General features: G+C 41.2%; 1 protein-coding gene across 1 annotated transcript in view; it reads right to left on the bottom strand.

Moving 5' to 3' along the window:
* Octalpha2R (alpha2-adrenergic-like octopamine receptor) overlaps nucleotides 1–18,758 on the bottom strand; it is a 551,302-nt gene extending 532,544 nt beyond the window's left edge. Inside the window, exon 1 of the mRNA XM_080278977.1 lies at nucleotides 18,099–18,758. Within this exon, the coding sequence (XP_080135103.1) occupies nucleotides 18,099–18,758 (660 nt within the window). The remainder of the gene's footprint in view (nucleotides 1–18,098) is intronic.
* Between the last annotated feature and the right edge of the window lie 379 nt (nucleotides 18,759–19,137).

Genomic DNA, 19,137 nt, shown 5'->3' with positions numbered 1-19,137 from the left:
TTTCGCCTATTTTTCTTTTTTTCTTGTTCACTTCCTCTTCCTGCTCATCGTCACATACAGTCTACTTTTTTTCAACAGATGGCATAATCAATGTAAATCATCATCATCATCATCATTATTATCTTTCCACTTCCCCCCTCATCGTAATCCCTGTAAATCATCATTATCATCATCATCATCATCATCACTATCTTTCCACTTCTTTCCTCATCGCTGTTGTCACGATTTTCATCATCATCATCATACTAAAGATATTTCACACACACACACACACACACACACACACACACACACACACACACACACACACACACACAAAATGGAAGTGGTTTTTCTCACAGGTAACGCATTGCTTTCTTCACGACATGATAAGAGTTCCAAAGAGGCGTATTGGTATTGTAATAAAATAAATTGCTATTGACTGGATTGTTAGTTCAGTTACACAGTAGGAGCTATGACGGAAATAAGTTGATGATGATGATGATGATGATGATGATGCACGTGTATTTACGGCGCAAGGACTCTATAACGTGCAATGCATTTTTTAAGTGGGAGGAAAGGGGAGGGGGGGAGAAAACCGAACTACTGGAAATATACGAGAGCACAGAATACGGCAGAGAAGAGAGAAAACAGCTAAAGAAAATAAGTAAATAAATAAAACGAAAAATAAGACAGAAAAGAAAACAGAACAAGCAGACCAAAACAGAGGAGAGAGAAAACGGAGACACAGAACAACAACAACAAAAAACGGCGAACAAAGGAATGGGAACACAGAACAAAGCAGAACAAAAACAGCGAACAGAGGAAAGGGAACACAGAACAAAAACGGAGAACAAGGGGAATTTCAAGGCCATGGAGGTAAACAAAATGTGTCACCACCCACATTCTCGGAAAAATCTTTACTCATATAACCTGACATAATAAATTCCTTCGCTTTCTGAAATTAGGGTCGTTGTACATTGAGTTTCTGGGCAGTAAATTTTCACCCCTTTCACATTAATTACCTTTTTCTTTTTCATTTTATTCCTGACAATTTCAGTCGATTATCCTCATTACGTAAAGGGCCTCTTGTTTTTTCTGTTTACTCTGACTTGGCCTAAAATTGCCATCTCTCAAACTATACTCTCTCTGCTCTAACTTGGCCTAAAATTGCCACCTCTCTAGCTTGAATGCTGAGATGTAGCTATAGATTAAATTTGAAATATGGCGCTAGTCACGAAGAAGTGACGTGGAAAGGATGCAGAACCACAGCAGTTTCTTATTCTGGCACTGACTTAGAGGAAGTAAGCTGCAAAAGGACGAAAGCCTCCAATAATTAATGACCCGTATATCCCACTGAAATACAAAACAGTTATCTTTTCATTTTATTACAGTCTCTTCACCTTAATTAGGCAGAAATTTTTGTACTTTTGCAGCCTCTTTTAAGTAGACTGGCGGTAGAAAAAGACATAACTACCACTCTACATCCGTTCCACGGCACTTCTTCGCGACTAGCACGTACTTAGGGCAATTTAAGGCCAATTTAAAGTGAAAAGAGTATAGCAGATGTCTCCCAATTTAGCTCAAAGACCTTACAGTACAATATATGGACCGTATACTGGTGGACTTGGTAAACAGTGATCAAAAGTGCATTAGGTTATCTCTCTCTCTCTCTCTCTCTCTCTCTCTCTCTCTCTCTGCCTACCTACCTACCTACCTACCTACAGTACATACTGTATATGCGCTACCTACCTACCTCCTTACCTGCTTATGTGTCACTTACTATCAATAAACATAGATATACTCACTCTCTCTCTCTCTCTCTCTCTCTCTCTCACACACACACACACACACACACACACACACACGAAGACGACAACGATAATGATGAGGGCACATCAAAAACAAGCAAAAGTGCAGTGTTTTCTTTTCCTTTTTCTTTTCAGAATTTCGTCCACAAACACAAAACATCCTAAACATCAACCCAACTCTGAATAAACCCTACGAATTACATTTTACAAAGCTGACTATTTTTTATCTTTTTTTTTAGGTGATGTTTGTGCATGCGTGTCGCTGTTTTTTTTTTCCCCAGAATCAGTAACAAGATCATGATAAAAAAAACGGTAGGTCTGACTATTCATTGTGTGTGTGTGTGTGTGTGTGTGTGTGTGTGTGTGTGTGTGTGTGTGTGTGTGTGTGTGTGTGTGTGTGTGTGTGTGTGTGTGTGTGTGTGTGTAGGAAGGAGGGAAGGCGACGCACATGTTCAAAGTAATTTTTTTCTTCCTATGATAATTACACTTCAATTAACAATAACCTAATTACCTTCACCCTAACATCCTAACATCATTAAATCTAACCTAGCATGCACAAAAGGAGTCTCGGCAGCCTAAATTTACTTAACCTGACATAAACCAAGGGTTGGAGAGAAGGTGAGGAAGGGATGGAAGATGAATGAGGAAAGAGGTGGACAAGGGGGAAGGAGGGTGTGGACGGAGGAGAGGCAAGAGCTGGGGAATGAGGGAGAGTGAGGGGGTAAAAGGAGAAGAGGAAGAGTGAGTGGGAGAGAAAGGGCGAAAGAAAGACTGAGGAGGAGTGTGGGGATGGGGAAAAGGTGGGGAAGAGAGGGTAAGACGGAGTGGGGGAAAGGGAGGGAGGGGAGATGAGGGAGGAGGGAGGGGAGAAGAGTGAGGGCTAGAAGGTGAGAGAGAGAGAGAGAGAGAGAGAGAGAGAGAGAGAGAGAGAGAGAGAGAGAGAGAGGTGGAATGGTGGACAAGGACTCTATAAAACGTTTGGTCTATGTTCAGGATTTTAATTTTACTGACAAGATAAGGCAAACGAGTGTAGGGATTTCGTGATTATCTCTCCTGGTGGCCTGATGAGAGAGAGAGAGAGAGAGAGAGAGAGAGAGAGAGAGAGAGAGGGAGGGAGAGAGAGAGAGGGGGAACTGATTATAGGTTCCACAAAGGCAAGCCCTTCATGCAGAAAGGTTCGTGCTCAGCTGAATGAAATCGTGTGACAGAAAGGAAAGAGGGAGAGGGGGAGCTGACTATACCTTAAGGAGAGAGAGAGAGAGAGAGAGAAATCTAAGGCCACATTTTCCTTAACCCTTTCCGTACCAAGACTTCTTTATCTATTCAATTTAACATCATTCTTGCTTCCACCAAATTATTCATTCACTTTTATCATTCATTTTTATTTAATTCCTATCACCAAATTATATACACAAGGTGGTCCACATATTACGCTCCTCTTCCCACACTGCCGGGCGATCTCAGTGTTATTAGTATGCACCCTGCGTCATTTACAAGTATTCATTTCCTACTTCCCTGCCAAACTACGCCCATACCAGCCGACTGGGCCGTCCCCGCAACACACAAGACGACTACAGATTAATTTCTAGTAGAGCACTATTTTCGTGCCACCCTATACATCTCTGAAAGGCCTCTCGTGCTGAAAGGGGTTGAAGCTTTCTCACACCAGCCTGAAAGAATTAATGAAGGCGGAAATACGTGAAAGGGCTGGGTATTGTGTTCTTCCCACCCTGCCTGCTTCCTTCCCTCCTGTGACTCACTTTTGATTACTAGCCCTTTCTCCCTCTTCTGTCTTCCCCCTTCCTCATTCCTCCTATTCTCCCACCATTCCTACCCCTCTCCCTTCCCTCTTCCCCGCTCCATGCTTTCCTTCTCCCTGCTTCTCCGTCCCTTCCTCTCCCTTCCCCTACTTTGCTACCATCCTCTACGTCCCCGTTCCTCTCCCTCCTTTCCCCTTTCCCCTGGCACGTTCCTCCTTCCCCTTCCCATTTCCTCCCTCTCCCTCTGCCTTCTCCCTTCCTCATTACCCCGTCCACTCCCACTTCCTCGTCCCTCCGTATCCCCGTCCTCGTTCATCGTTCCCTCTTCCCCCTCCTCCCTTTCCCCTTTTCTCCCTCTCTCTTACAGAATATTCTGAACGAAATGTCTCACATATATTGAGCTTATGCATCTCTTTCACTCTTCTATCAGTATGGTACGCAAGCTCTCAGTCTGGCTATTCGAACTTGGCTAAAACAGACATTACTCATCTTCGACAAAACCCAACGGCGTCATAAAAAAAAAGAAGAAAAAAAAATGCACTGATACCACTACACCAGTCCTGAATGAGATAGTCCTAGCACGTATTTAATGTCTTAAGTCAGTATTTGAGACTAAATGGTGACATGTAAGGAAGTATGGCAGGTATGGTGACATAAGGAATGTGACAAGAAAGGTAACATATGAAAGTTTACCACATTAAAAAAAAATGGGCCCCAGGGAACGGGTTTTCAAAGTCGGAGGCATTAAAAAAAAAAAAAAAAAAAAAAAAAAAGCATGCTACCCAGGCATTACGCAGAGCGGAGATTATACAATTTGTCAGGCATAATTACCACTATTCAGCACACACAAAATGTATTCCTGTGCTACATTGTCCATTATGAATCGTAAATTATAGGACTAATTACATGAATATAAAGTATTTTTCCTCCTGTCATCAAGTAGAATATGAATATGCACACGCCACCTAAATACTGACTTTACGCTAATTCTGACAGAGCATTTTTCATTCTTATTAACCCCAGACGATTATTTTCCGTTTAACCCATTCACCCTGAGGAGCTGCGCACCCCGAGTGAAGCAGTTGCAGCGTTCACCCGATAGCCAAACCTCCTCCTATTTCCCGGCACCACGCCGTGGGAAGGACCTCGGTCAACCTTTGATGAGCTCCCTACCATATGGGGGCGCCGGATCCCTACACGGTGTATGTACTGTACTGTACCTGTAAGACGGCCCCAAAGGAGCAGTTGCTTACTTGTGGTCAACAGGTCTGCGCAGCCAGACAGAAGAGAATTAAGCAACAACAACAATTCTCTTCGCGGCGCTCATTTTAATTACCGTAAACCATATCTGTAAGTAACTGATACCTAACATCAGCGAATTTGTGTTTAATGTCTGAAGCCAATCAGAGTATCAGAGCATACTTGTTCAGTTGGTGGAAAAACTACCCCCCAAATCACGCGAACTTAACGAGGAAATTACACCTCATATCTTTGCCCTAAAAGATTATGAAGACAGGCAGAAGTCAGAAAAATGAATGTGTGGCGAGGTTTGAATTTTGGATGGGAAGAGAAGATGAAGGGGACAGTAAGACAGCCAGAACTGGTCCTTCCCCATACTGATCAAATAAGGATCTCTCTCTCTCTCTCTCTCTCTCTCTCTCTCTCTGTCAAAGCAAAGGATTATCTAATTTCATGCATAAATTAATTTTTATGCTGTGCGAGTGACTCAGTTCCTTCAGGTGAAAGTAAAGCCAGTATGGTTAAACAGTGGTACAGACTGGATAATTTAAGCCTATAAGGATCTTGATTTCACAGGACCGTAAGTTGTTAAGACGAAAATTACAGGAGCATTCAGAGAGTGCATATCTCCGCCAAAGCAGCAATATCTCTCCACTTTTTACTTTGATCTTTTTCCGCAAAAATGTAATCGCTTGTTCCTCTGATGACCCTTAATCATTTACCCAAGGTTTGGTGCAGATACATACATATATACATGCTTACATAAACTCATACATACAAACAGAGCCAAAACCAAAGCTCTTTAGCAGTTTCATTCAGCTTGTGTAGTGGCTTCTTAACATCTGATCTCACCCATTCATGCTTTTTTATTTACAAACAAATGTGAGTAAAACCACGTGAGACTTAATAACCAATGAATGAAATTAGAGTTCAGTAAATTTAAAGGGAGAATGAATGAGCAAGTACGCTGGTGGTAGGGTGAGATTTGTGAACGAGTGAACGATATTTCTTTTCGCCACATATCACCGAATTTTTTGTCTTGCTGACCAAATACATGCTAGATATATATATACATACACATTCATATATCTGTGCACACATACATGCTGAAATTTAGCCAAGCACACCAAAGTGAGGGGAAAAGAACTTGTGTTTACATATTCAACTCGGTCATTCAAAAGTCCCACCATAACACCGACAGATGCACGATTTAAATTTGCTCTCACAATTACATACGTAAAAGTTCAGGTATTATCGTCAATGCTACTATTCTTTTGTGCAAAGAAACTAAAACAGAAGTTCATTATGTAACAAACCGCTAATAATTTGCCATGAGTAATCGATATTTAATCCCAATAATATTTACTCTAAATGTTTTTATACATTCTTAACAGCGGCCATTACTAAGTTGCGCGCGCAGAAACCTTGCCAGACTAAACATTCGGAATTATAGTTGCTCAAATTTACACTAAATATTCTTCACTACAACTGATTTCTATATTTTACTGAGTAAATATACCGCAAGTGAGTATGATTATATGTGAATTTGAATCTAGAGCCATTTAGCCGTGAATAGCTGATATGAAGTCCTCAAAGTCATATTTAAAAAAGTATCAGATACATAAACATGATCCTCTTTCATGAAGTCGGGTGCAGGGTGCACAAAAAACTTGCCAGACTTAATATTCAGAATTACACTCGCTTATTTATATACTAAATCTGCAGTACTATCGTTGATATGAATATTTTTACTGTGTTAACTGACTTTACTTACCTATTTCATATAAGAAACTAGAGTTAATTTGATCTGAATACCTGTGACAGACACCTTTTAATCATTTTTCTAGAAGTGTCTAAGACAATTTTAAGAGCAGCGGCCATCATGGATCCACGTCACTGAATATTGCTGCATTAACATTCAGAATTACACTTGCTTAAATTTACCCTATATCTGAGGAATTATTGTTAACGTTAATATTTGAATGTGTAAAATACCGGCAAGCTTTTAGACGTGTGTATTATATAAGAATCCAGAGCTATTTTGTTATGAATACTTGGCAAAAATCCAACATAATAATTTCTCTACAAGCGTCTAATTCATTTTCAACAGCGGCCACTGAAGCCTCATGCCAAAACATTGTCTGATACAATATTCCAAATTAATCTTGCTAATTTTGTTACGTATAATCAAAGGCTCTGTCACTGACCTAAATATTTATATTTGTAAAGTATAAGAATAAAGAGTATATCAGTAGCTTGTGCCAAAGTGCCGAAAACATTTGCTATAAAATTCACAAAATTATTTTCGTGAAAGTGCATGATGTCATTTTAGCAGTAGCTATGGAAACCCGCTATGGCATTGCCAGAGGTAAACAAGTCTCTCTCTCTCTCTCTCTCTCCAGTGAATCATAGTATATACTGTACAACTGCAGCCCTAGCAGCATTACACATAATCGCAGCATTCTCCTCCTTCCTATCTACACCATTAATTTACTACATTCCACATTCCTTGTTCACCGACTCTCATATGCTTCCTTCAGCTCTATGAAGGCAGCATACAGCTTTTTCCCCCTTCCTAGATATTTTTCACTAAACATAGGACAAATATCGAACGTACGCAAACTCTTCCCTTCTTTAAGCCCCTTATTTTTATCCAAGTAATTACAAAACAGCTTCCCTCTCTCAATCATTATGGATAACAAATAATGATAACTTGCCTACTGATTTATGCTTTTATTTAACACATAAGCAAAATCAGACAATGAATAAACTACTGTAATCTGGTATTATATTTTACCATGTATTTCCTGTAGATGAAATTAATGTATTATGAGTTATTTTAAGTTTCAATAAATGACAGCCACGTACCTACTTCTGGGATAAACTTTATTGAGATAAACATCAATACGAATGTTAGCATAGACAGTAGTTACCAGCAAAAATATCATTGAAAGAAAATTCTGCATTTATTTAAAGATGCAGTGGCAGCTAGATTAGTGGCAGTACACCACTTTTCCAAAACAGTTGGTACAGTGGAAAGTACACTACACATCAAATTAGTGGTAGAGGAAATACAGCTAAGGAAATGCCAGAAGCACACAACATAACTAACAAGTGCTAATAGTTAATCACGCACACGAGAGAGAGAGAGAGAGAGAGAGAGAGAGAGAGAGAGAGAGATGTACCCAACAGCGAAAGCACCCAACAAACATTTCTCCACACTGTAACACACAACCGTCTACTTATAAATCCAGGTCCCTCATTCCAATTCTAGACGCGAACAGACCTGGACAAAAAAAACCCATGAACCCAGGACGGACCGATATAAATAGGGGTACAGATAATGTGGACGGAAGAGGGAAGGGGTCAGAAGCCATTAACCTTTCCACTGAGATAACTTCTGAATTCTGTTCTTTACTACCCACAACCAGACGACGATTTTATTCAGCTGCGGAGAGGCCAAGGAGGGGTTCATGAAGGCTGTATACAACCCCTCCAGTTCCAAAAGTCTATCCCAAGCTTAATAAAATCGTCTGGAGATAGCAGAATAAGGCAAAGATTACATCCTCTGATAACAGGTTGATTAAAGCTGTATTTAAGCCCTCCTATCTAACCCCTCCTGTTCAAAAAGTCTATCTTCTGCTTAATAAAATCGTCTGAAGAAAGCATGAACGAGAATAAGTTGTCTGACTGAAGGACGTAAAGAAAGCTCTATCTAACCCTTCTAGTACGAAAAACCATCATAAGCTGAATGAAATCGTCTGAAGATAGGAGAATATGATGAAGGTTAAGTCTTCCTCCTCGAGAAATCTATCCGAAGTTCGATAAATTCATTCAGAGACGGTAAGGTTATTTCAAGACATCCTCTGATTTACAGGGATTAGATTTTCGACTACTGGCACCAACTTATCGTTCATGCCAATCGTTCTCAGTTGGCACGGCTAAAAGTCCCTAAAGATATTCCGGACACATGGTAATTAATATGTAGTTATCGCGTTAGGGCCCAGTGCCAGAGGAAAAATGTGCAGTGTGTTTGAAAAGTGCTTGTGCTGTGGGAGATGATGGGGTGTGGCAGTGTGTGGCGTATAGTGTGGTTTGGAGGTGTGTGTGTGTGTGTGTGTGTGTGTGTGTGTGTGTGTGTGTGTGTGTGTGTGTGTGTGTGTGTGTGTGTGTGTGTGTGTGTGTGTGTGTGTGTGTGTGTGTGTGTGTGTGTGTGTGTGTGTGTGTGTGTGTGTGTGTGTGTGTGTGTGTGTGTGTGTGTGGTATGGCTGCGTGCTGTGTGAGGTGTGAATATAGAGTGTGTGCTGCGACTGTGGTCTGGCAATGTGCTGTGTGTGAGGTGCAGCAGTGTGAGATGTGACTAAAAAGTGGATGAGTTGTTGATAGGTGTGACAGATTGTGGTGTAGCACTGACGTACAGCAGTTCGTGGTGTGGCAGTGTCTGGTGTAGTGGCGTGAGATACAGAAACGAGAAGTATAGCAGTGTGAGATGTGGCAGCGGGTGGTGTGACAGTGTATGAAATGAAACTGTGTTGCTTGGCTGTAAGGTGCAGCGAAAGGTGGTGTGACACTGTGAGGTATGAGATTATGGTGCGTATGACTGTGAACGATATATTTGACCTGTATATGTAACACACATTATACCAGCAGCAGTTTCTCTTACAGCAACACTAAATTCCAAACACCCAGACTAAATTCCAAACACCCAACACTCCCGCATTACCACCATCTTGACACCAGCATCTCCACATCCATCTTGCTCCACGCCCGTAACTCTCCCACAACACGCAGAAGACTCCCTGCCCCAAAGATGCTCCCAGGTCCAAGATATATTAGCCAGGCCAGTGAGGAATGAGCACAGGGGCTGACATTGAAAGGGCTTAGGCTGACAAGGTTGGTCTACACTGCTTAGAAATGAAAAGGTAGTTGCCATGGTGAGTTTAGCTACGTGTGTGCATTTGTGCTTGTGTGTGTGTGTGTGTGTGTGTGTGTGTGTGTGTGTAAATTGTTTCCAAGGCCTTGGTATATATGTATATATGTATTTGTATGTATGTATGTATATTCTGTACCGTCCAACTTGCTCATGCCTCTCAGGGTAAAAACAAGTCTCCTGTACCGAAACCTTGTTATACAGGTCACGAAGGATAAATGATCTCTAGGGGCCAAGACCACCACTTAAAAAAAAAAAAAAAAAAAAAAAAAAAAAAACTCTCCATCCAGTGTCTCACGTTGGGGTATTAAATATGGAAAAATAATAGTGTAAATCTTGTGCTGGAATGGCTGTGCTTAGGAGTGTGACAGCCTGTATTTTCAGCCAATGAGGATATGAAGACAGTGCGCGGGGATGTTATGCCGTATTTTCCTTTACCAATTAGTGGAATGCAGCTACCCTCTTACACGAGTACATTAGTGTATATACGTAGGTGCTGATAATGACGATTTTTGTTCCTAAGCCGTGATGCTGTCATTGGATCCATGTAGTACAAATATTTTTTTTTTAAATCTTCAGGATATGGGAGTTTTTCCAGTTTCATGTAAAGTGTAGCTGATTATTTCCTTTCTCGTAGTAGTAGACAACATTGTTATACCACTCATATATGGGCCGTAAGGTAGGTCAACGCTGATGCACAAAGAAATATATATATATAAATTTTTAATAATAATAATAATAATTAATCTCTTTCTCACGTTAAAAAGAATCCATTGGTACCGAGGAACAAGATATGCCATAACACACATTCCTATCTTCTTCGGTGAGTCGGTATTGATTAAAAAAGAAAAAAAAAAGAAATAAAAAAAATCCCTTCCTCAGGTAGCGATTTCATCTGTGCATCAGGAGGGGAGTGGGGAGAGAGGGGGAGGGTGGGGGAAGGGAAGGGGGAGGGGGAGAAGGTGGGGGAGGGGAAGAGAAAGGGGGGGGGAAAGATGAGGGACAGGAAGAGGAGGGGGAGGAGGTTCAGAAGGTGTGGGAGGGTGTGGAAGGGGGCAGGGGTGTGGGGGTAGAGGAAGGGGATGGCAGGAAGGTCGTTGGGGGGGGGAAGGGAGAGGGTCCTGAGCGGGAGCAGGTATCAGGGGGTGACAAGACCAATCGATCGAATCCTTGAATGTGACACAGTTTTGTTTCTCACTGTTTTATAATCATAGGTCGAATTTCTAGTTCGCTCCATATATTTCGCAACGCCTCTTCTTATGCGATTAATTCTTTACATCATAATAACCACACTCTTCCATAGTACTTATGGCAACTAAACCAATACTGATAAAACATAAGTAATAAATAGGAGAAGTAAAGTGTAATGAGGAAAATAAATCGCTAAGGAGGAGGCATTAAGAAGCTTCCCCATGCCAACCAGAATACTCCCATATGTAAACGAAAAAAAATGAGAAAAAAAAAAAGTTATTGGACTTTAACGAAAAAAAAAAAAGGCATAATTATTGGACAAAACCCTCAACATATTTTTATTATTATTATTATTATTATTATTATTATTATTATTATTACTATTATTATTACTGTTATTACTATTATTACTGATAAAGAGGGAGGCTTCTCAGAGCTAAATAGAATCGCTGGACGCTGGCCGTAAGAAAGACAAAATTTGGCATTTCGCTGCAACTGGGATTACTCTCTCTCTCTCTCTCTCTCTCTCTCTCTCATGTAAAACAGAGTGCTTACGAAATGTGCCTACTTGGTCAATCTCATAAATGTCGTGTAATGAGAGAGAGAGAGAGAGAGAGAGAGTTATTCAACACTTCTTGCGCAAGCCTTATCGTGGAGAGAGCCTCATCGTGGCATCAGGTGTGTTCAAGTTACCTGCACAGCGAAACCAAAATCCAAAAAAAAAAATGAAAATAAAAAAAAAGGAAGAAAAAAATAGAGACCAAGAAGATGTGGAAATCTCTCTCTCTCTCTCTCTCTCTCTCTCTCTCTCTCTCTCTCTCTCTCTCTCTCTCTCTCTCTCACCTCACAAAACCACTTAACTTCGATCGAGCAACTTTCCGTCTTGTCCCATCTCACTTTCCGCTGCCTTCATATAAAACTTTTTAATCTCCTTCCACGTTTAGCCAGCAAGCTCGTTCATTCTCCTCTACCTCGCCCATTATTACGCTTTAATCTTCCTAACTCTCTCCCTCCCTCTCTCCATCCCCCTCCCTCCCTCCCTCTTTTTTTTCTCCTTCCCCTCCCTCTCTCTCCCTCTCCTCCGTCCTCGCTTTGTCGCTCCCCATCCCTCCCTTTGTAACTTTTTTTTTTTCCCCTTTTGTCCTACCCATCTCTCTCTCTCTCTCTCTCTCTCTCTCTCTCTCTCTCTCTCTCTCTCTCTCAGACTCTCCATCTTCCCTCTTAACTTACACCTACTCTTTCCATCCTCTGCCCTGTTTTCAACCTCCTTCCCCTACCCCTTCTCCTACTATGGTGCTCCTGTTAGTTGAGTAGAGAGACGCAAATGCGGCGTCCATCTGCCGTGGCGAGGCGCTGTCTGCCGCAAGAGATCATCGGTTCACTGCATGGGATGGCCCTGCAGAGGTGGCTTCTTGCCTGCGGTTAATGAGTCTTCTTGGCCAGACAGACCGAAGTTTCTCAATAACAACAACAACACCTCGGTATTCTCTTATATGCTTCAATATTCTCCTCCGTATTTACACCAACATGAATTTATTTTCACGATCGGCCTGACAGAAACGGGAAGTTCCACTATACCAGTAACACTCTGACTTGGACTTAAATCGCCATCTCACCATCTTAAATGCTGACTTGTAATAAATTATCAATAGAGTATTATTCTAGTAAGAAAGAGGTGCTAGCGATAGGATGTAGGTCCCCATCATTATCTTAAAGTGACACTGACCTACGTGAATGAGGCCGCAAAGGAAAGAAAAACACTGGGGCAAGTTAAAGTGAAAGAACTATATGAACAGTGAAGCATTTTACGGGTCCTGAACGTCAAACTACTCCGTAGGGTCGAGGAACACCATTGCCTCACTGGGGAAATGATAGAATTCATGGAAGGACATAATACTAAGCCATGTGAAATGTCTTTCTGGGGTGAGATCAAATTTAGGTCAGAGATTGCATGAGAAATATACGAGGGAATACTGACGTGCAGGATCCAATAATGACTTGTTATGCCCCTCGCCTCGGTGATGTCGACTTATTTCACTGTTGCCACCCTTTTTCTTTTTTCAGCTTAGGAGAGACCCATCGTAACAAGGTAGGTACGAAAGGTTTCTTCCTACATTGAATGAAATAGTCTGATAACAGTAATAATAAATGTGACTATGCACTCAGAGAGTGCACACCTCCACTACTCGCAAAACAAAAAAATTAATTCCTCTTTCCAACAAGACGAATACTTATACCGTCTCACCTAATCGTTTAATTCTACTGCCCTAGTCTGTCTTGTTACACAATTTCTGAGAGATCATACCTCCGCCAACGCCAATAAAATTTATGCTTTCAGGCACCCTGATCAGGATCCGCCTACAAATGTATTCAACTTTTCCTTAACCACACTGCCTATCTATCCACCAAAAGTCATTGAAATCAGATTATAACTTTTTGAGGCATCTTGTACACAGTCAGGCAGAAAGGGGGAATATAAATAACCTCCTCCAACTTCGCTGGCGGAAGTAATAAAACAAGAAACAGCATTAGGAAGATGTGCAAAATGGGTCTCGTAAGGCAACGCGGACACACCCCTGACAAGTGGCGCACTCCACTTCAACCTGTCCGCCGCAAATCCACACTGATACTTCCGCCATTCCACCGCTGCAGCACCCCCACCGCCACCATCACCACGCCAGTCCTCTTGGCTGTGACAGGGAGTTGTGGCATCTCGTGTATCTGTTGACTGGCGCGATTTCTGAGTCGGAGTTTTACCCAGGTACGATTTCAGAAAAGATGAGTAGCGATTTTAGCGACTGATACGATTATAAAAGAGAAAGAACGTTGTGTTGTTGATGTGGGTATGTTGGAAAGCACTAGGAAAGTCCCTTGACATGGTTTTGCTATGTGGAGTCAATGGAGAATGAGATACTGACTAGGAGAGTGAATGAGGGTGAGATGTATAGGAGAAGGAAATGGGGAAACCGAGAATTAGATGGAAGCAAAGGTATGTATAGAAGAATACGATAATTGAGGAAGAGAATTTTATAGACGGATAGGATTATAAAAGCAATGAGTACTCACGAGAAGCACGATTATAGGGAAGAAAATGTAAGACGATACGATTATAGAAACAAGAGGTAGACCTATTTATGGACACGAGATTATGACTGCACCATTTATAGAGACAAGCAATTTAAGTATATTTGGCGAAATGATTATGTGACTATTTATGGCGACACGAATATAGCAGTATGATTATAGCAGCATAGTAGTATTTATAGCACTTCCCCGCCCTAGGGCATGCTAAAGAGGAGATATCAGGCAACTACATGACTCTTATAACATTACTTTAGATTTGGGAATAATTATAGTTTTACGAATATATGGATTTTTTTAAAACTATATCCTTCTGCGGCCATATCTGCTCTTAACAATATATAATTCTACCAAAGACCTGCTTCTGGAAAAATGTGCCTGCTATTTTCATCTATTTTTTGTATACTTTAGCAGATTTTGAGCAACTGTAAAAAATATATTATCGATCTGCACATGTATTCATTTTGTTTTGTTTTTTCTACTGTTACTATAGAAGAGAAAAATGTATGTGCCTGCTGTTTTTATCTATTTTTCGGCAATGGATATACTTTAGCAGATTTGGAGCAACTGGAAAAAATATAATATCGATTTGTACACGTATATTTATTTTTGGAAGCTTTTTCTACACTAACCATAGACAGTAATAATGGTAAAAAAAAATAAAAGGCCTAGTTTGCTATCCTGCGTATTTACCCATAAGAAAAAGGACTTTTTTTCAAACATTACACAATTTCATCCAGTTCAGGAGACCATCATCATAATACAAGGGTTAAAAAAGGCTGTATCTAACCCCTTCAGTTCGAAAAGCCTCTCCACACACGAATAAAATCGTCTGGAGAGAAAAAAACGATAGATAGAAGATAAATAAATAAGGAAGAGGTGATGTGGTGAAGAACTTACTCCCTTCAGTGTCATGAGTTGTTTCTTTTTCTAAATCAAAACGATTTTACTCAATTTACAAAAAATTATATTACTGAAGGTGATGAGGAAGGCTGTATCTAACCTATCCTGTTAAAAAAAAATCTCCTAAGCTGAATAAAACAGTTTGGAAATAAGGAATAAGAACAAAATTGTGGAAAGGGTTACATAGCTAATAACACCGGCAGCTAAAAAGCACTCAAAGAGCGCATACCTCCGCCAATGCCACTGCAGGATCCGGATCCGGATTCGCCCCAAAATTTTACGAATTCTTTCTTGGCCCATGGCCCACCCTTCCACAAAATTTCATTCAAGTTCATTGAAAACTTTTGGAGATATTGGGTGGACAAACAAACAAACAGACAAACATAACTGAATACATAACCCCTTCAAACATCGTTGGCGGAGGCAATAATAATAATAATAATAAAAATAATAATAATAATGATGATGATGATAACTGTAATAATGCAGTAATATCCTCCAGTTCTACCTCCTTATTTCATCCAAACTATTTTTATGGTTATTATACTGTCCCTGTGCGGGGTATAACAGGGCCATCTCCTAAATTATACCTCTAGGACCATAAACAATTACGTCATTATTATATATTACCAAATACTAGACACTAAATTTGTGCACAGGTTTGCCTTTGAGATTCAGCACAGAATAAAAGGTGAAAATAAAAAAAATCCACATATTACGCTCTTACTCTACCCTGACAAGGATCCCTAACCCCTTTTAGCTTGGTTGAAGGCAAAGTGTAATCAAACTGGAGGGCTGATTTGACTAGTAACCAAGGAGACTCTTTTTGCAATTAAGGTCCATCAATTTCAATCAAGTTAGAAGAATGGGTCAGTCCCGTCAGAAGAAAACAAACTAAATACAGTAACTGTTTTGTCTACGGTGCGAGAAACAAAAGGCCTAAGAATCGCTAATAATTCTACTTAACTGGAGAGCACGGCACACGAAACAGAAAAAAAAAATAGCAACGTAAATGACCTTCAGATATAACTGGGACGATACCGTAACTGTTCCTCTGACAATAACAACTAACAAAAGGCTGCGTTCTATTCTTAAGTGACGCGTGCAAAAATCGCTGCTTTGTTGACGAGAGGAAAACAAAAGACTATACGCAAAACAAAAGACTACACTCCACTATTAATAACCCTTCAATATATAATTACACGCAAAACAAAAGCTTAGCGTTCTATTCATCTTCAGTGACAGCGCGAAGATGGTTGCTTTGCTGACTACATGAAAACAAAAGACTATATTCCACTACCAATAACCCTTCCAATATAACTACAGTATACGCAAAACAAAAGACTAGCGTTCTATTCTCAGTGACACAGTGCGAAGATTGTTGTTTGACTGAGTACACGAACCAAAAGGCTACGCTCCCTCGTTAATATCCTTCAAATATAATGCACTGAGCTGGGAGGATGAATTTAGGACGGAGGAGTGCATGACAAGGGAATGACACCTGGCAGTCCTCGGATTTACGCTTGTCTGATGGATAACTGGGAAGCTACGCGCGGAAAAGTGTGCGTATGGGGTGAAGCCAGGATTTCAGGGGCTTGAAGAGTGAATGTGTGGCCCATTTCATTGAGTATGCTGTTGACTGGTTATCGTACTGTGACATTTCTTTCTTTTCCTTGCTTTCTGGATCCTACCTCACAGCACCTGCATGTGGGAAAAAGAGGCGGGATGATGATGATAATGATGATGATGATTATGACGATGATGATGATGATGATGACGATGATGATGATTAATGATGACTTATGATTGATGATGATGATGGTGACTGACAACGACGACGACGACGACGACGACTGACGATGACGATGATGCTAATGATGATTATAACGATATAACAAAAGCCTACATTCCCTTATAACCTTTGGGAACGTCTGGGAAGCTAAACAATCACTGATGGTCTTGGAAAAAGAGAAGATTGTATGTAAACAAGACAAAAGACTTCGTTAGCTGATCCTCTCACACACACACACACACACACACACACACACACACACACACACACTGGAATAACTATTGTTTCCCCGAAGGTACAAGAAACAAAGACTCCACGTACACTCGGAAACAAAAGTACGTCCCATTTTTCACCTCTTCTGCTTCTCCCTTTTCCTGTGCTATCAAATATTCCATAGCTGAGAGAGGCTTGGTGTGTTTCCCTTTCCATAAATATTTCTTTCTGATACGATGCGTCAGGGAGGAAGGTGACGGATGTGCCCTAAGTTTCAGTAGACTCAGAGGAAGAGTACGTAAACTTCTGCCTCTGTCTGTACGCGAAACAAGACGTCGTAAATGATCACACACAGTTGTCATGGCTATTGTTTCGATAACTTCTCTCTCTCTCTCTCTCTCTCTCTCTCTCTCTCTCTCTCTCTCCTTCTCTTGTATTTAACTTTAGAGACAAATTGTAGAGATAATTATTGTTTTATCGGTTCAGGTCACACATGATTATAGGAAACAAAATGCGCCCTATTTATAAATCATCAGACTCAACATGTAGAATAAATGCCCCTCTTACGGTACTAAAAATATAAAAGGACTAAGTATGAGAAAAACAAAAGATGCAACTGATCTTCACACTAAACTCTCAAGACAATTGTTTCGCCTACAGTACAAGGGGAAAAAAAGGCGTACATGTAATAGCACACATAACAGGTAAAATAATTTCTACTCAGACACTAGGAAAAACAAAAGTCTAAGTAGTAAAAGAATTTGTATTTTGGCGGTAAGAAAAACAAAAGGCACACGGTAAAATCATTTCTCCTCTAACATTACGAAAAACAAGACCAAACGGCAAGATAATATTTTCCCTGACGGTCCGAAAAACAAAAAGCGGAAAAGTAAAAAAATTCACTTCTGACTGCACGAAAAACAGAAGACCAAATGGTAGAAAATAATCTCTCTTCTGACGGTACAAAAACAAAAGACCAAACAGTGATACATTTTTTTCCCCTGGCAGTGCGAAAAACAAAGGACCAAAATAATAGTAAATTTATTCCTCTGCCGGTACGAAAAACAAAGACATAACAGATAAAACAATTTCTCCTCTTACAGTATGAAAAACAAAAGACCAAAAGGTAAAAATAACTTCTTCTCTGGTGGAAGGAAAAACAAGACTACTGCAGGTGCTCTCAGTGGGGCCAGGCTTACCGTGCAAGTTGGAAATTCCTCAGCCTCTCTCACTTCCTTCCATCCGAGCAAGGGTGGGATGGACACAAGCCCCGAGAAGACCCACACGGCCACGATCATCACGGCGGCTCTCTCGGGCGTCCTCTTCTTCAGGTAGGCCACGGCGTGAGTGATGCTCCAGTAGCGGTCGAGGGAGATGAGACAGATGTTGTTTATGGAGGCTGTGGAGAGGAGGACGTCGATGGCGGCGTGTAGCTCGCACCAAAGATCACCGAACATCCAGTAGCCCATGAGAAGGTTTGCCAGGCTGAAGGGCATGATGACGAGCCCTAACAGAAAGTCCGACACGGCCAGCGAAGCAATGAACCAATTGGTAATGTTCTTCAGCGCTTTCTCGGTGGCGATAGCGATAATGACTAGCATGTTCCCAACCACCACCACGATCATGGCCACCGTGATTATAACCGTAATAACTACGATCTCGAAGGTGCTGTAGCCCGAGGGGTAGAGGGATTCGCCCCATGGATAGACCCAGTAGGTTCGATTGATGGTCTCGTTCAGCGCGGCAAGACTCTCATTCATACCGAAGTCCTCCTGGTCCAGATATCCCGCCTCTGTATACTCAACGAAGCTCATCTCTCCCTCCCGAACCGTAGTTAGGTTTCCAGACAGGGCCTCCATATTGCTTGATGGTAGTTATTTACCCCCCGTGAATGGAAATGCGATGCGTCGACGGAGATGTGAGCAGCAGAAGATCAAAGCCCCGGCCAGGAGACAGCGGTGAATCTTATGGAAATCTAAACACCAGGAGACGAGGACAGCGGTGAATTTTGCAGGAATTTGGACCCCAGGAGATGACGACTGCGGTGAATCTTACAGGAATTTGAACCCCATGAGATGAGGAAAGCCGGGAAGCTTACAGGACTTCCAACCCCAGGACACGAGCAGAGCAATGAATCTTACAAGACTTTCAACTCAGCCAGATGAACACAGCTTTGAATCTCACGGGAATTCAAGTCCAAGGAGACGAAGAGAGCAGCGAATCTTACATGAATCTCAT

The sequence above is a fragment of the Coenobita brevimanus genome, chromosome 76 (assembly GCF_032717465.1).
Source record: "Coenobita brevimanus isolate Jiangsu-jjx chromosome 76, ASM3271746v2, whole genome shotgun sequence".
In the NCBI taxonomy this organism is placed as follows: domain Eukaryota; kingdom Metazoa; phylum Arthropoda; class Malacostraca; order Decapoda; family Coenobitidae; genus Coenobita; species Coenobita brevimanus.
Note: the sequence above shows the minus strand (reverse complement) of the source record. Positions and strands in the feature narration are given on the sequence as shown.